Genomic DNA, 17,213 nt, shown 5'->3' with positions numbered 1-17,213 from the left:
TTTTCTTCGAATGATACTTTCAGACAGCCAGCATGTTTATCATGGGACCAAAGGGTAATTGGGCACTATAGCCAGAATAATTAAATCTAGTCACATGATTGGGAGTAATATGAGTATCTGTACATCCTCCCATCATGAATGAGTCATTAGTAAACACTGGAATAGATTCTCCAGTCCACACATCTGGGTGTACCAGGGGTGGATCTGGGAAATATGTCCAGTAAGTGTCTACTTTATCCCCCTTTACCTGACAGCCCAGTAGGGCAATTACTGTTGCTACCATCATCATTGGGGTCCTGTTTTCTCCTAGGTCTTGAAGTATTCGGGAAGCCTGGGTTGTTAGCTTCTTTACGTCTTTCCATGAAATCAGCTTTTCGGCTGGGTCAATCTGGTCTTTCTTCATCCTTTTCCGATATCTCCTCCTTCTGGGTAGGGGCTCCTCTGGGTCGATCCTCAGTCGCTAGAATCTGGGTTCTATCTCTTCCATGTCTGATAGCACGTTCAGGCACCCAAATAGGACGAGAAGAATTTTCTGGGAAAATACAAGCATGCCCTCTGCCACATATAATCACCGGGTCTGGGCCCTTCCACTGACCGGTCTGTAAATCTTTCCACAAAACTCTGCCTAAAGGGCCTGTTACTGAGGGAGACATTTGTCTCTTAGTAGCAGTGTGACCTTCTGCATCATAGTTTAAAAAATTTAAAACAAACAAGGCATGATTAAGGCTATTTTGGGAAGTCATAAGCCTATCCCCCCTTTTTAATTTTTGTAATTGAAGTTTAATAGATAAATGAGCTCGTTCCATAATGGCTTGACCTTGGGGGTTATAAGGAATTCCTGTTTTATGATTAATTCTAAACTCTTGACAAAATTGTTGAAAAGAAGAGCTCACATAAGCTGGAGCATTATCTGTTTTAATCTGCATAGGGCATCCTAAAACAGAAAAAGCTGCTAGGCAATGAGAAATTACATTTTGAGTATTTTCCTTAGTACATGCTGTGGCAAAAATAAATCTAGAATAAGTATCCACTATGACATGCACATAACATTGTTTACCAAATTGAGGAATATGAGTTACATCCATTTGCCATATTTTATTTGATTTTAATCCACGGGGATTTACCTTTGATGGCAGAGATGGAGTGTGAATAACACACTTAGGGCATTGGCTTACAATCTGACGAGCTTGTTCTCTAGTAATATTAAATTTTTTACGTAAGCTAGAAGCATTTTGATGATGTAAGGAATGGGAAGCTAGTGCACAGTCATATGAAGACATCTGTTGACAAAAAGCGACTAATCTATCAATTTTGTTATTACCTGAACCTAAAGGTCCTGGAAGATTAGTGTGAGCTCGTATATGTCCTATGAAACATGGATATTTTCGCATTAGCACTGCCTTTTGTAAATTATGAAATAATTCAAATAACTCTTGTGATGAAGTATACCCAATAACTGAAGTTTCAATATTTTTAGTAACTCTGACTGTATATAAGCTGTCAGAATAAATATTAATAGGCTCATTTGCAAAGTAAGTTAAGGCACAAATCAGAGCTTGAAGCTCTGTTCCTTGGGCAGAAGTATAAGAAGTTTGTATTACCTCTGTGTGAACACGACTATAAAAACCGGCTTTACCTGAACTAGATCCATCAGTGAACATTGATAAGGCTTCATCTATAGGATGTGCACGTACAATCTTTGGAAAAATAAATGACGTTAATGATCTAAATTGTATAATTTTATCATGAGGATAGTGACTATCTATCTGGCCAGGAAAATCAGCAAAAGCTATTTGCCATGAGCTACAAGTTTGAAAAAGCCAATTAATCTGTTGAACAGAAAATGGAATAATTATGATATCAGGCTCAGATCCAATTAATTGTAGAATCTTAGTTCTACCTTTAATTACTAATTGAATATGAAAAGAATCATGAAAATCTATAGAATCATGAAAAGGAATTAATGTTTTTTGAGGGGAGTGGGATAAATAAATCCACTCAATAATTCTTAATTTTTGCCATATGGCTCCTGTTGGGGTATGCTCAGTTGGAAATATTAATAAATACACCATTTCCTTAGGATCAACTCTAGTAAGTTGTGCATTTTTAATTGCATGTTCAACTTTCTTTAAAGCTGTTTTAGCCTCTAAAGTTAGCTGACGTGGAGAGGTTGGAGAAGGATTTCCTTGTAATATCTGAAATAAGGGACTTAACTCAGAAGTAGTTAGTTTTAAGGATGGCCTCAGCCAATTAATATCTCCTAATAGCTTTTGAAAATCATTAAGGGTATGTAACTCCTTAATTCTTATCTGAAGATTTTGAGGACAGATTGTACGTCCTTGAATTATCTGACCTAGATATTGAAAAGGAGACACTTTTTGAATTTTTTGAGGAGCTATGCATAAACCCATTGCTGTAAGTGAAGTCTCTGAGTAAAAATTTCTGAAAGTACCTCTGGATTAGCATGAGCCAATAATATATCATCCATAAAATGAATAAATAATATATGCATCAGGAAAGTTATTTCTTATGGGATCTATCGCCTGGTCTACGTATTTTTGGCACAGAGTAGGACTATTACGCATTCCCTGTGGGAGTACTTTCCAGCAATATCTTTTAACAGGTTCCTTAATTGTTGGGACAGTGAAAGCAAATCTCTCACAATCTCCAGGATGTAACCTTATAGAGAAAAAACAGTCTTTTAAATCTATTACCATCAAGCTATAATCTAAAGGGATGGCTGTGGGGGAGGGAAGTCCTGGTTGTAATGATCCCATAGGTTGAATTGCATGATTTATTGCCCTTAAATCCTGTAGCAATCTCCAATTACCTGACTTTTTCTTAATAACAAAAATAGGTGTGTTCCAAGGACTAAGCGTTGGTTCTATATGACCAGCCTGAAGTTGTTCCTCAACTAGCCTATGAATTATTTTAAGCTTTTCCCCTGAGATGGGCCACTGAGAAATCCATATAGGCTCCTCTGTGAGCCAGGTAATTTTTTCAGCTGTCTTAGGGATTGGGGAAGTACTTAGGGCCCTTAATAAAAATTTTGGCTTGGAGCATTTACTAATCTTTGTCGTGGAGACTGGTTTGTAAACGAATACTCTTCCTAAAGGGTCTCCTTATTATCTCCAGGAAAATACCTCTAACTTCCTCAACTGATCTCATAGAGTTAGGAGTAACTAATAATAATCCCATTTTGGTTAAAATATCTCTTCCCCATAGATTAGCTGGTAAAGTCTCTAACACATAAGGCTTGAATACTCCACTGTTCCCATCGGAATCTTCCCAATGGAGATAGTTGGCACTTTGAGCGGGCTGTGAAATCTGTCCTATGTCCTCTAGGTTAGCTGGCTCTACGTGTAAAGGCCAGTTCCTTGGCTAGAACCTACTAGAAAGAACAGAGATATTAGCCCCTGTGTCAATTATTCCGAGGAACTTTTTATTATTAATTTTAAGTTCTAATAAAGGACGCTCTTGTCATACTAACTGTGACCAGTATACTCTGTCCGGTGGCTTAGAAACTGAATCTACCGGCAGGTGTCTCCCTGCATCACAAGGCAATAAAATCAATTGGGCAAATGTATCTCTTGGAGTGAGCCTTAGGGCATAATTGGACCTTACAGTAACATTTAATTGTCCTTTAAAATTTGAATCTATCACACCAGGTATCACCTCAGTGGCTCCCTTTAAATTATTACGTCCCAAAATTAAACCTATAGTATTATCAGGAAGCGGCCCGAAAATCCCAGTAGGGATTTGTTTTGGCCCTGATTCAGGATTTAATATAACTGTCCTTGAAGGCCCTAGGAAAACTGTCTGCGATCTGCGTTCTGGTAAAAATCGCTCCGGAAAAAATCGCGGGCTGTCCTGGTCGGTGCCAGTGACGTCACACTGTGCGACCTTTCCTTGAATTCCGAAGTTTTTTGTCCTCCCGCTAGGAGGAAATGACGGCGAGAAGGCAGGCTGATCTGCGCCATCTTGATCCGCCATGTGGGGTCGAGTCTTGCAATATCTATTATCGCCAGTAGATGGAGCCCTGAACTTAAAATTGCGCATGCGACATTCCCGTGCAAAATGATTGCTTTTCCCACAAATGTAACATTTTCTGCGGGGCTTTCGCCCTAAATCCTGTGGCTTTAAGGTTTCTTTTAGCGCTGCGGCTAACATTACAGTCTGTAAATGCGTAGAATCCACATCAGAACATAAGCGAATGAACTCAGAAATTGTGCCTTTTTTACGGTGAGGTCGGAGAATATCTTGATAGCACTTATTTGCGTTTTCAAATGCCAGCTGTCTGACAATAAACTCATTCGCCCCTGGGTCTCCGATCGACCTGTTCGCAGCCTGATACAACCGAGCTACGAAATCTGAATAATGTTCACTGGCACCTTGCCTGATCTTGGTAAGAACTAAATTGGATTGGTCCTTAGAGACTGTTTGTCTCCAGGCACGCTTTGCACAATCAGTTATTTGATTGTATATTACAAAGTCATAATTTAACTGTCTTTCTAAATCAGCAAATTCACCTGTCCCTAGAAACATTTCTACTGTCGTTTCTATATTACGTTTCCTATTCAGTTCTGCCTGTTCAGTACAAAAATCAGTCCAATAAGTACTCCAGAGCAAGAAATCTCCCCCGCTCAGACAGGATCTGGCTACAGAAATCCAGTCGCTAGGAGGAAGGGGCTGGGAGCAAATATTATCTATCAAACTCTGTACGAAAGGCGAATTTGGACCGTACGTCTCACATGCACTTTTTAGTTCCTTAATGGTTTTAAATGGAATTACAGCATAACTCTCTGATCTTGCTCATTAACTTGCTCAAAAACGGGAAAAAGTTGAAAACCACTAGTATCCTCCCCCAATTCTTGAGCCTTCTTAATACCTCGCTGGAATGGGGTAAGAAAAGTCATTGTTAATCCAGTGTACCTGTTAAACTTTGTCCTTTTAGCAGGTATTGGCCGAATTCGAATAGCCTGGGCAGGCAGTGTTAAACGCAGCCTGTCAAAATTTCTCTGTAAATCTTGAATTTCAACATCTGATTTTTTTCCCTCTGTGAGACATGGTTGGATTCTGCGCTATCGCCATTTTGAATTTGGGCTTCTAAGTCACGTGGCTGAGAAGAACTCTGAGCCCCTCTAGAAACCTCTTCCAGATTTTCTTTTCCAGGAAGATCATTTACCTCCCCTGGAGGGCTCTCTAGGACCTCGGAGGTATCTCCTCTCTGATATTGTTCTCCATAATCTCCCTGAGGAGTAGCCTGATTTTGCAAGTTTAAATTTACATTTTTAACTTTGGGCTTGGTCCCTAGTGCCTTCATTTTTAAGCGGCTTAAAGGAAAAGGAATTAACTTAGCCTCAGGCAGATTTTCCATTTGAATAGACTTGATGGCCCGTTGAATGCCTTTTAGCAGGTCCTCAGGGGGCCACGAATTTTGGCCCATATATTCAAAAAGACAAACTTCCAAAGTCGTCTAGGTTCTCTGAATATTATCTATGCTTCCAGGTAATTCATTTGAAAGACAGACCTTTTGTAACTTTCTTCCTAATTTCTCCCAAGTAAGTAAATTTGGAGACTCTTGTTCACAAAACCAAGGACAATATTTACTTACAATCTTTAAGAATTGTAATAACTGAGCTTTCTTTATCTGTTTTCCTTTTTGATAAATTATACTGTCTAAAATAGTTAGATACATTTCCTTATCCGTAGAAGTTGAATTTCCCATTTTAATTAATTTAACATCTCTTTCCTTCAATATCTTAAGGTACTTTTGTGACCCAAATTGTCATCACTTCCTTTATCTTTACTTTTTTCTTTATCTTTATAGCGCGCTCCCACTCAATCTAGCTAATCTAGAATGTGCCCCACGTTGGGCGCCAATTCTACCATGCAGCCAGCGCAATGGTTTCATTAATGAGGTTCTTGGCATAAAAGTTAACTAGTGAGATCGAAATAAACACACAGACTCAGTTACCTTTTTCTATGACCAGGTCCGAGACGGCTCCCCTCTCTGGTTCCCTCCTCTAACCGCCCTGCAGGACAGTAAGGATTACTCAGGGCTAGCAGGAGAGAGAGAGAGGGAGCAAGCCAGGGAGTAGCCTTTTATTGGGGAACAAGAAATTCAGGGGAGAATTCCATCCAATGAAGGTTGAAGGGGGGCCACACTCCAAGGTCAGGGTCAGTGATTAGGCCTCCGGGGTCAGTGGTCAGTCACACCCCCACATGAACAGGTTCTCTCAACAGGAGAGGGCCGAGAAAGCTCCGACACAGCCAGAGCACCTCAGACCCTAACCGGGAGTCACCCAGTCACGTGTGAGAATGGCTCCCAACAATTATTTATCTTTTTTTTTTTTAATTTCGTTTGTTTCTCCATGATTAGCTTTCCCCCCCGCCCTCTGTCTTTACCGAGGCACTCCCCACTGATGGTTTTGGTTATTGTTTTTCATTTCTTCCTCGTGTAGTGTTTTGCTCAAGACGCTTTGCAGTGCTGGTTTTCTGGCTGCAAATTTTTTTAGCTTTTGTTTATCATGAAAGATTTTTATTTCATTGTCATACCTGAAGCTTAATTTTGCTGGATACAGAATTCTTGGTTGGCATCCATTGTCTTTCAGTGTTTGAAATACGTTGTTCCAGGATCTTCTCGCTTTCAGCGTCTGTGATAAAAAATCCGTTGTTAACCTTATTGGTTTACCCCTGAATGTAATCTGCCTCCTTTCTCTTGTAGCTTTTAATATTTTCTCTTTGTTCTGTATATTGGATGTCTTTATAACAATGTGTCTTGGCGTTGGTCTACTGTGATTTTGTGTGCTCGGTGTCCTGTATGCATCTACAATTTGTATATCCGTTTCCTTTTTTATTTCTGGAAAGTTTTCTGTAATTATTTCATTCAGCAGGTTACTCATTCCCTTGGTTTGAATCTCTATACCTTCCTCTATCCCGATGACTCGTAAGTTTGGTTTTTTAACGTTATCCCATATCTCTTGGAATTTTTACCAGCCTTTCTGAGTTGGCTAGACTCTTTTCAAGATGATATATTTTGTCTTCATTATCTAACATTCTGGCTTCCACTTGCTCCACTCTGTTAGTGATATTCTCATTTGAGTTTTTAATTTAGTTTATAATTTCCTTCATTTCTAGAATTATTGTTTGATTTTTTTTATTATCTCTATCTCCTGATAAAGATGCTTAACTTCTTCTTTTATCTGTTTATGTAAATCATTTTCAATGTGTTCTTTCACTGTTTGAATTTGTTGTCTCGTATCCTCTTTAAGGTTCCATTCCATCTGTCTAAGGTATTCCTTGAGTTCTTTATATGACCATTTTTCTGATGACTCTAGGTCCTCCTGAATATTTAGGCTGTCCTGCATTGTTTGTACTCCTTTTCTTCCTTGCTTTTTCATGCTGCTCATGTTATTTCTTGTTCTGTTTGACTGCTGAGTTACTGTTTACTCTTATAAATTTGTTTGATGCTTGGGAGGAAATATATTAGAAGGGAAGGGAAGTAGTCACTAAAGAGAATGAGAGTAAGCAGGTAGAATTCAAGGAAGGGGGAATAAGAAAATTGAAAAGAAAATAAAAGACAAAAGAAAAAAAATAGAAAATAAAAATTTTTTAAAAAATAATAATAAAAAAAAATTAAAAATTAAAATCAAAAAAATAATAAAATAAAATAAAATTAAAAAATTTAAAAAACAACAACAAAAAAATGAAAATGGAAAAAAAAACCCAAATTAAAAAAAAAATTGATAAATGCAGTCTTAGAGTTTAGTTAACTTCTCTTCCTGTAGGTGGAGCTGTGCCCAAGCTTCTCCTCTCAGTAGGCGGGAATCAATCACTGTGCAGCAGCTCTTCCTCCCAGACTGGGCGGGTCTCCAATCCTGAGAGCCTAGGGCCTTCTCTTGTGTCTAGTCACTTCCCCACTTTTCCTCAAGCCAGGCCCCGCTCACCGGTGACGCTCACCACAATACTGGCTACACGCCAGATCTGCTGCTCCTGGGAGCCCTGTTTTTATGAACGCCTGGGCACACTCTCCCTGTTTGCCATTCCCTCAGACCCTGTGTTTGTAGAGCTTGGGGCTGAGAACCCCCAGCGAATTTGCTTGCCCTCCGGTAGCCACACCCCCGGTAGCTGGTGCAAGAGACCTCAGTTATCAGCACTGGTGGGAGCGGTAGCCGGGAGTTCCGTGCTGCAAGTCCCGCGCCACTCCTGATTCCCTCAGTCTGGCTATCGTGCTCACGGGAGAGCTGGGAGGGGCCCTTAAGGTTTCCCCGCTGTGTGGAGAGGGATGGCTAGGGGATTACACACCTGTCGCCGCTGGTTTCAATGAAGTTGTCTCCTCCGCCGCGTTTTGGTGACATCAGTTCTCTGCCATGGTGGTATCCCATGCAAATGGTGACAGTTCGTTCCCTTTGCTGGGTGACCAATGCAACAGGTGGGTCCTGACTGTCTCTCCCACGCCCCATTTCAATCCTGTGGCCACTGCCTATGAAGTCTTGGTTGACTTTTACCTCCGTAAGTTCAGAAGGGCCAACCAGTTGTTTCGGCGGGGTCGTTAGTGCTGAGTCATAGCAGTTTGGCTGCAAGAAGCAGGCGAACAGGAACTTGAATGCAGCCGATCCGGGCTCAGTGTGTGTTCTGAAAGGCCTAGACCCAGATCTACGTCAGCTCAGCATTGCCTAGTGATCCTGAGCAAATAGCCTTTAGACAGTTTACGACTCCCTATGCCCGCGCAGCTGAAGAGGTCAGAGACTTGATCTCTCCGCGCCCGTCACCATATTGGATCCCCACTGGAAGATCTATATTAACTAGATATTGGACACATATATTGAACTAACATTTAATGGACTAAATATTGAAAATATATCCACTGTGTTAAAAAGTCATACTAACTTCCTGAGTACATTGTAGTGTCTGTGCTATGGCCTGGTTTCCAGTCAAATTCCTTTTTTTGCTTTTACAGATGCCCTTTTACCTGGTTAGTTGGTATATTGGGCTATTTTCCAACTTTTTTAGTGTCTGAGGCCTCTGTTAGAAGTTAGACAAGTGCAGAAGTTCATGGAATTAGTGATTTTTCACATTGGTAATGCCTGTGCATCAGTGGCTCTGGGGCTTCTTGTTGTGCATAAGTGATATTCACCCTCTGTGACATCCTTGCAAAGCTCTTGCCATCTGATGGCCACATACCTCCTCTTATGCCACTGAACCCGGATTTCATTCCCTTTACACAAGAGAGGCTTCTCCCCATTTGAGGCACGTGATATTCCCATTGCCGCAGAGGTATTGATTTCATTCTTGTCATCTGGCCAACTCCTGCTTATTCTTCATGCTTCAACTTAAACCTTGCTTCCCAAGAGAAACCTGTCCTGCTCTTTCCATCAAGATTAATCCCTTCCCCTGTGCACTCTTACTCTCACTGTGTATACCAATGGGTAAGTTTACGTTGTTTATAAGATTATAGTTTATTTCCCTCTATAGCCCTCCTGATAGCAGGGATATGTTTTTTGTTGATCACTCCATAAGCCTATTACCTTGCACATAAAGTACCTAATAACTCTTTGTTAAATGGACAAATCCTGAAAAAGAGGCAAGAGCCCTTCTATGGGGAGCCACACTGAGTGACCACGCCTTCCGGTCCTGATGTACCAGGGGATCTGAAAGATCACTGTAGTCGGGTGCAGTAGTGCCATGACTTGTTACTCAGTCTTTTCCCCACTCGGATAGCAAGGCCAGTCTTCTGAGTGGGCATACCCCTGGGGTTGAGCTACACTCACCTGTTCCTTTGTAATCCTACCTACCCCTTTGCCCTGTTTGGGATAGAATGTTCCATGGAAATGCCCTATGTGTATCGCCTTCTCTTGCTCTGCCTTTGGGTGTGGGCTTCCTAGATGTCAGTCAGCCTGCTGACAGCAGACATCACAAAGCTAGACTCAGTCCCTGAAACCTGACTCCTTGCCTCATTTGAATGGCTTCTCCTCAGTAAGAGGGTTTAGCACGCGCCCTCTCTCTCTCTTTCCTTGAACCCCTAAAGTCCAGAGGAGCCGCCACAAGACCCAAAGAAAAAGGTATCTCTGCCTCTGTGTGGTTATTTCATGCAGTCTAGTTCCCCTGGAGTGATCCTAAGTGTGATAGTTGTGGAATACGACACCCTTCAATGCCTTTCTTGGCCCCCGTAGAAATTAGATTATTGTCTTCAGAAATACAAGACAGTGGAATGGGGGTGTGTCTCAGTGATAGTGCATTTGCCTACACCCTAGGCTCTGGGTTGTTTCCCCAACACTAAACATAAAACCCAAAACAATACAGTACAGTGATCTCTCAGGACCCTTGCTTACTGAATGTTTTATGCAGCCTTTATATATAAATTTTCTTCTAAATCTATTTCTGTTTATATCCATTTTGAAATTATTAGCCACTTTGCAATGAATTTAAATGAAAATTTGAGATTCTTATTCATATTTTAACTTAGAGGCTTCAATCTATATATTTTTATTTCCATATTATTTATAAAAATGATAGAAAAATCAAGGAACCAATTCCTTTTCCTGAGAAGTATATATTTCTTTATCCCCTTCATTCAAAGAACCTGTTTATCAAATTAATAGCTGTTTATTAAGCATAGCTTTACATTGGGTATTATGGAACGTATTTAAAGAAATGAACTTAGTCTTTGCCTTTAAGGAGTCTGAACCTCTGTGGTGTTTCAGGAAGATTAGCAAATCGGTAGAGCATTGGATATGAGGTAGTTTGATCAGTTTGAGAACAGTGTGGAGAGCCTGATCTAAGGCACTAAGGATGGGAGTGTAAAAGTAGGGAGCAAATATGAAAGAGGTTAATGAATACGACTTGCTTCTGATAAAATGGGAGCTTCAGGAGTCACACGTGACATAAAATTTTCAACCTGGGATAATAAAAGACATTATCAAAAAAAAAATGGTGGTGACTGCGAAGCAGTGGGAATAGATGGGGGGCACCATGGGATAGATGGCTGAGGTAAGAGATGGTAGGATGCTGAGGTGATGGGCACCTTGGGATGGATGGCTGAGGTGAGAGATCATAGGAGGCTTAGATGGATGTGAAACCGGAAAAATCAGCTGTAGGAAGAGGTGTAGAAAGGGTAGCTGAAGAGGAAGAGAAGAATCAGGAAACTCAGAAAAGCAAAAGCCATGGGCAAGAGGAGGGAAGAACATACACATAAGGTGGTACCTTTGGAGCCCAGTGATGGAGAAAGTTCAGAGAAATGTTGGCCGAAATGGGCTATGACCTTGAACATTCTTAATGCCTTGTAAGATATCAGTACTGTGAAAAAGACAAGAATCAGATTTCAGGGACTTCAGGCAGTATGTGAGGTGGATCATGGGAGCAGTAAGAGCAAGCTATTATTTAAGTCTAGCAGCAAGAGCAAAGAGAAAAACAGAATTACAAAAGATTGGTTTAAGGGATTTAAAAAAAAATGAAATAGAATACCAGACTATTTTTGAGTAAGTTGAGCAAGCAAGTTTGAAGAAACGTGCTGGAATGGCTTAGGAAAGAACAACTGATAGTGCAACTGGGAGAGTTGGGGAGGTTCAAGAGGTGCTATTGAGAAGAAAGGCAGATGGTGTGGCAGAAATAACTTTTACCTGGAAGTCAAGAGATGTATGTTCCTTAGTCTGGCTACTCTACAGTTGGGAGATACTGACACAGGAGTTTTGTGTTTGCTTTTGGAGACTCAGTGTTCTCTCACATCTGTAGTAGTCAGACTAAATTAAAATTAAAATATGCCTTTTAAATACTCTGATTCAGTAGTGCTTAAGAGTCAAAGAGGAATAGATGTAGAGACATGTATTTGGACATAGGGAGAAGGAAGATGAAGAAGTTTATCTCCCAAACTCTTGACCCATAAGCCTATTGCTACCCATTGGGAAAGGGGAATTGGAGGACATAAACAAGTTGTATCAGTCTCTACTTTAGTAATTACTTGACATTCTATCAAGTCTCATTATTCCAAGCAGTAGATGATGCAGTAAGGGGTCAGAAGCCTGAGTTTAAGTTATAGTTGCAGTATTTGTATATTTTCTGTAGCACTTAAGCTAGTCACGTAACTTCTTTTTTAGCCTCTTATTCTAGAAATAAGAAAACCCCTTTAGAGCCATTGTGAGAAAGAGCTGTGTAAATCAATGTATGATATACAGTGTAACTAGCTTTATGTACACGTTTTCCCTATGGATTTCATAGAAGCAGTATAATAGAAGAGGAAGTCATAGTCATAGCAATAGTCACAGTAATGATGGTAGTACTAATATAGTTTTGTGCACACAAAAATTTCATATTTTAGAGCATTTTGGATTTTCAGATTATGGATGTTCAACTGTAAAGCGTGTGCACGTTTACCACAACAACAACAAAAAACCTCTAAGATTTGAAGTATGTCTGACCTCACTTGGATGTGTGAGTTTACTATGTGCAAGGCATTGTTCTAAAAGTCCGTGTGTTTGTTCCTTTTAAGAACTCTGTGAAGTAGCATTAGCGTTCTTCCCATATTATCGACAGAGAAGTGGAAGCATGTAGGTGTTGAAAAGCACACCTGAGATAACGCTGCCAGGGAATGAAGGAGCCGGAATGTAAGCCTAGGTGTTGAGCTTTGGAGTCCATGCCCACAAGCACAGTAATGTGACTTTCCTCAGTCTATTAAGATACGTGGGATAAATTGCTATCGGCTTTAATGAGCTTTTAATAACAAGATTACTGGACTTGAAAAATAGCAACTCAACATAATGGTAAATAAGGTCTGATTAGAGTAGTAAACTAGCCGAATTCTAGCTTAAAAAAGAATATCGTATTTAAATGAAAAATGTTTTTTAACTGTTCTCTTTAAATCTAAAGAGAGTTTGATTTTTATTTTTTTCAGGAACACAAAGAGGGGCAGCTTACATCCATGCCCCGAGAGGTTTGTAGATCATTTGTGAAAATTATTGCAGAAGTCCTTGGATCTCCTCCAGATTTGGAACTATTGACGATTATCTTCAATTTCCTTTTAGCAGTTCACCCTCCTACTAATACTTACGTTTGTCACAACCCCACAAACTTCTACTTCTCTTTGCATATAGGTAGGTATGACATTTTTGTTCGATCTTCTGTCCCACTGGCCCACTTGATCCACATTTGTTTGATATTTGTTGAATGGCCTGTCTGAGCTAGACTTACTGGGGTAGAAACAGGACACGGGGTTCTGGAATGAACCAGACATGGTCTCTGCCTTCAGGGAGCCTGAGTACCTCAGAGAAAGGAAACACACACTTAGATGATAGTGTATATTAGAAACAAAAGTAAAGCTAATGAGACTTCAAAAGAGAAAGAGTTTAATTAGACCATTATATACAGAGAGTATTTAACAGATTACACAATTATCTGTTGTGGGCATTGAAGAATTTAGGTAGAATTTGGTAGGTAGGTTGGAGAATTAGCACTTCAAGCAAAGAGAATAACTTGAAGAGAGGAAAATAGAGAAAATAGAGAGTAATAAATTTTTTCTAAGTATGTATATAGGATCTATAAAGGATAAATGAGAAATAATACCATATTAAGGTATTTATGTATTTATTTTCCCTAAGTTCATGTTAAATGAGTCCTTTAATGAAAGCTAGAGATTTTGAACTTGTATTCTAGTTAGAGATCATCGAAGAAGTTTTTTTTTTTTTTTTTTTATTTTGCTTTGCTCATTTACTTGTTTGTTTTTGAACACAGATGTGATGTAAGCAAATTATTGTAGGATTCAGGAGTAGGAAACTAGGAACAGTAAGTCCAATTAAGTAATCTGTAGGAGTATGAAATAACAGAATGTAGGCATAGTAGCAGTAGAACTGGAAAAGAGGGATAAAAGGAGAACTGAGAAGGTTAGGATGGTATGAATGGGGTGTTAAGGTAGAAGATAATGGCTTTGGTTTTGTAAAGCATGTTGCATTTGAGGTGCTCTGTAAGAATCGTGTAGCAGGCAACTAGAAAGGAGGGTTATAGCATGGGGGAGGTTACAATGAGCTCCCTGTGCCAAAGCGAGTTTCAACTTAGAATAGATGAGATCACTGAAGAGCAATGTAGAAAGAGAAGGAAAGAGGGAGCCAAGGATAAGACACTGGAAATATCACTATTTAGAGGTTACAACAGGAAAGAGGAATCAGTATAAGAGAAGATGGAATAATAAGTTTTTAAAGAACTAGGGCAGAGCAGTGCTGTAAGAAAGCAAGCAGAAGTGAACCTATGAAAAACCTAGGTGGTAATTTAGAATGGAAAACCAGCTATACAACAGCCTTTTAAAGAAGTCTAATAAGTGAATAAATGAGCAACACTAAAAGTTCAAATGAAATTAGGTAGTATGACTTTGTATTAAGTTCAGCACATTAGAGGGTAAGTACTGTGCAGAATCCTGGGAACAGGATAGTTGCAAAGTCGAGTAAAATATGTTTCCTTCCCCTCCAAGACCTGCGGCCTAGTAGAGGGGAGAGAGGTGGGCGAGAGGTGGAAGCAGGTAATTGTACCACACCATGTGGAAAGCACAGTGATGTGGAAGTCAGCGTTTTGGTTTTCTGGTAGCAGAGAGCCTGCTGAGGGCTGAGGGGACAGAGGTTTACTGGAGGAGGTGATACCTGCTCTGATCTTAAAGGTAGGTAGGAGTCCAAGGGAAGGGCCGTTAGGCAGAGGAAAAGACTTGGGCAAGAGCTATCAGAAGTTGGTCCAGCCGAAATGGAAGAAGCCAGCCTGGTAAGAGGCCTGGGGACAGATCATGGAGGTGCTTGTGGACAATAAGCTTGGAAAGGAGGCAACAGAAAGCCAGCGGGAGGTTTTAAGCAGAAATTGACATTTTGGATAGAAAATTCTGATGGCCGTGAAGATTTGAAAATGACAAGATGTCATGAGGATGCAATTTAGAAATCCGTGACAGCAATCCAGCTAAGAGATGATGTAGCACTCTGGTAGGGAGGGAACAAGTTGAGGGAACCAGAAATAAAGTCAGAATCACCTGGTGACTGACTTGGCACAGAGGAAGCAAAACTGGTGGCCCAAGTGGCTTCAGGCTCCCCATGGGGAATGAACTGGTGCTGTTGTCAAACTAACCAAAGCACAGAACTGCAAGGGTGGCTTTAGGCAGAAAGATAGTCCAGTTCAGACTTGTTGCATTTGTGGTGCACTGAAGAAATCAAGCACTTGAATTTAAAGTATGAAGCTCAGAAGACAGATTGAGCCTGAAGGAAAAAAGCAAAGTGAATGTGGCCAGCAACAATAACAACAAAATTTGTAATGATAAGTCACACAGTGTAAGTCCTTACAGGTCAGGTATACACTAGGATAAAGTATACCACATTTTTCTCTTTGAACATCTATTTGAAATTTGTATTTAATTATTTGCTTTTAAGGTTATGTTCTTATTTACCCCTTTTTAATATTTTGCTATCTCAATTTTATTTTTTAATCATAGATGGTAAGATCTTTCAGGAGAAAGTGCAGTCAATCATGTACCTGAGGCATTCTAACAGTGGAGGGAGATCTCTTGCTAGCCCTGGATTTGTGGTAATAAGCCCATCTGGTTTTACTGCTTCACCACCTGAAGGTAAAAATAGCAATAATGAAAGTGTACCCCTACATATTTTAGTTCTAGACTAAAATAAATGGAATATTAAACTTAAGCATGATATATTTAAAGAACCCATTTTTACTACTTTCTGGTATCTATAATTCACAATATAATAAGAGCTATCTAACACAAGTTCCCTAGAGAACAGATTGAGTGGCTGAGGCTCATACTTTCTTGCTCTGACATTATCTGTCCTCTGTTATCACAGTCATTTATCTTTCATTAAACCATTGATTTATTTTCCTATTTTCTTCAAAACCCTGGTTTTTTTGTTTTACTCTCTCCTTCTTACCTGAGCATGTCTTTCTAGACAGCTTCACTGGTAGATGGATGGCCATCCAGTATTCCAGCCTCACACTCTTGTCCCGTCCATCATGGACGTGATCATCAGCAAGGCCTCCAAGCACACCTGAGACAGGGTTCCACTGTTTATTCTACATTTATGATCAATTTTTCAATCATGTGCATCACTCTGCAACATTTTCAAATGTAAAATGACGTGTCTCCATCTTTCCAGGTCTTTTGAGCAGACTCTTCCGCAGCTTTAGCCCCTAGCCAATAGAGAATCAGAATCCTCTGGGGATTCACAGGAAAATGACAGAGAGGATGCACCCAACCTTTCTAATCCACTCTCTGATCATAACATTCTGTCTTTCTGATTTTCTTAGGGTCAATTTTTCAGATTTTGAGATGAGGTCTCACTACACTACCTGTAATAATGTTGAACTTAGAATCCTCCTGCTTCAGCCTCCCGAATAGCTGAATCACCATGCCCAGCTTTTCTGGTTTCTTTACCACACTCCCAAGGTTTTTTTTGCCTCTGCTTTCCCTATCCAGCCAAGATCCCATTGGCCTATAACTTCAGCAGTTTTCTTGACATCATCTTCAGTTTCCTTATCCCTTGGCCTGCTGGTTTTCTTTTTTTAAAATATTTATTTATTTTTTTTAGTTATAGTTGGACACAATACCTTTATTTATTTATTTTTATATGGCGCTGAAGATTGAACCCAGGGCCTCGCACGTGCTAGGCATGCACTGTACCACTGAGCCCCAGCCCCAGCCCTAGCCCTGTTGGTTTTCCTAACCTGAAAATCCCTAACCTGGCCTCAGTCTGACTAACCTCACACTGCTGAAGACTGTTCCAAGGCTTTTAATGTTTCCCTATCATTTTTCTGTTTGTTCAGAATCACTTCCTTCTTATATTTATATAGTAAGTGTATTCAAGTCTTTATGTCAACAGTACTTTTCAGTCTTCCAAATTACTCTTTTTTTGAAAAACATTAGTTGCAGATGGACATGATACCTTTATTTATTTATTTATTTTTATGGCTGTTTAATAACAATAAAATTGCATTTATTGAGCACTTATTATATGCCAGGCACTATGCTATAGGTCTTCTTAATCCTGAAAGCAACCTGCAAAGTAGATATTCTGAACTCTCGTTTTGTGTTTGCAAAAACGCTGCTCATATGGTACAATTGAGTGATCTAACTGAGGCCACTGAACTAACAGAACTGATATTTGAATCTGGTTATCTCTAGTTGCAAAGCGTCAGGTTTTTTCACCATATCCATGTGTCTACTGGCCTGAATAAATTGTTTCACT

At 39.9% G+C, this 17,213-nt stretch overlaps 1 protein-coding gene across 1 annotated transcript in view; it reads left to right on the top strand.

Annotated features, from left to right (window-relative positions):
* The window catches only part of Lyst (lysosomal trafficking regulator), a 174,176-nt gene that overhangs the window by 80,307 nt on the left and 76,656 nt on the right, over positions 1-17,213 (top strand). Inside the window, exons 21-22 of the mRNA XM_076872866.1 lie at positions 12,890-13,088; positions 15,452-15,583. Of these exons, the coding sequence (XP_076728981.1) occupies positions 12,890-13,088; positions 15,452-15,583 (331 nt within the window). The remainder of the gene's footprint in view (positions 1-12,889; positions 13,089-15,451; positions 15,584-17,213) is intronic.

The sequence above is a fragment of the Callospermophilus lateralis genome, chromosome 13, assembly GCF_048772815.1.
Source record: "Callospermophilus lateralis isolate mCalLat2 chromosome 13, mCalLat2.hap1, whole genome shotgun sequence".
NCBI classification, from domain to species: domain Eukaryota; kingdom Metazoa; phylum Chordata; class Mammalia; order Rodentia; family Sciuridae; genus Callospermophilus; species Callospermophilus lateralis.
Note: the sequence above shows the minus strand (reverse complement) of the source record. Positions and strands in the feature narration are given on the sequence as shown.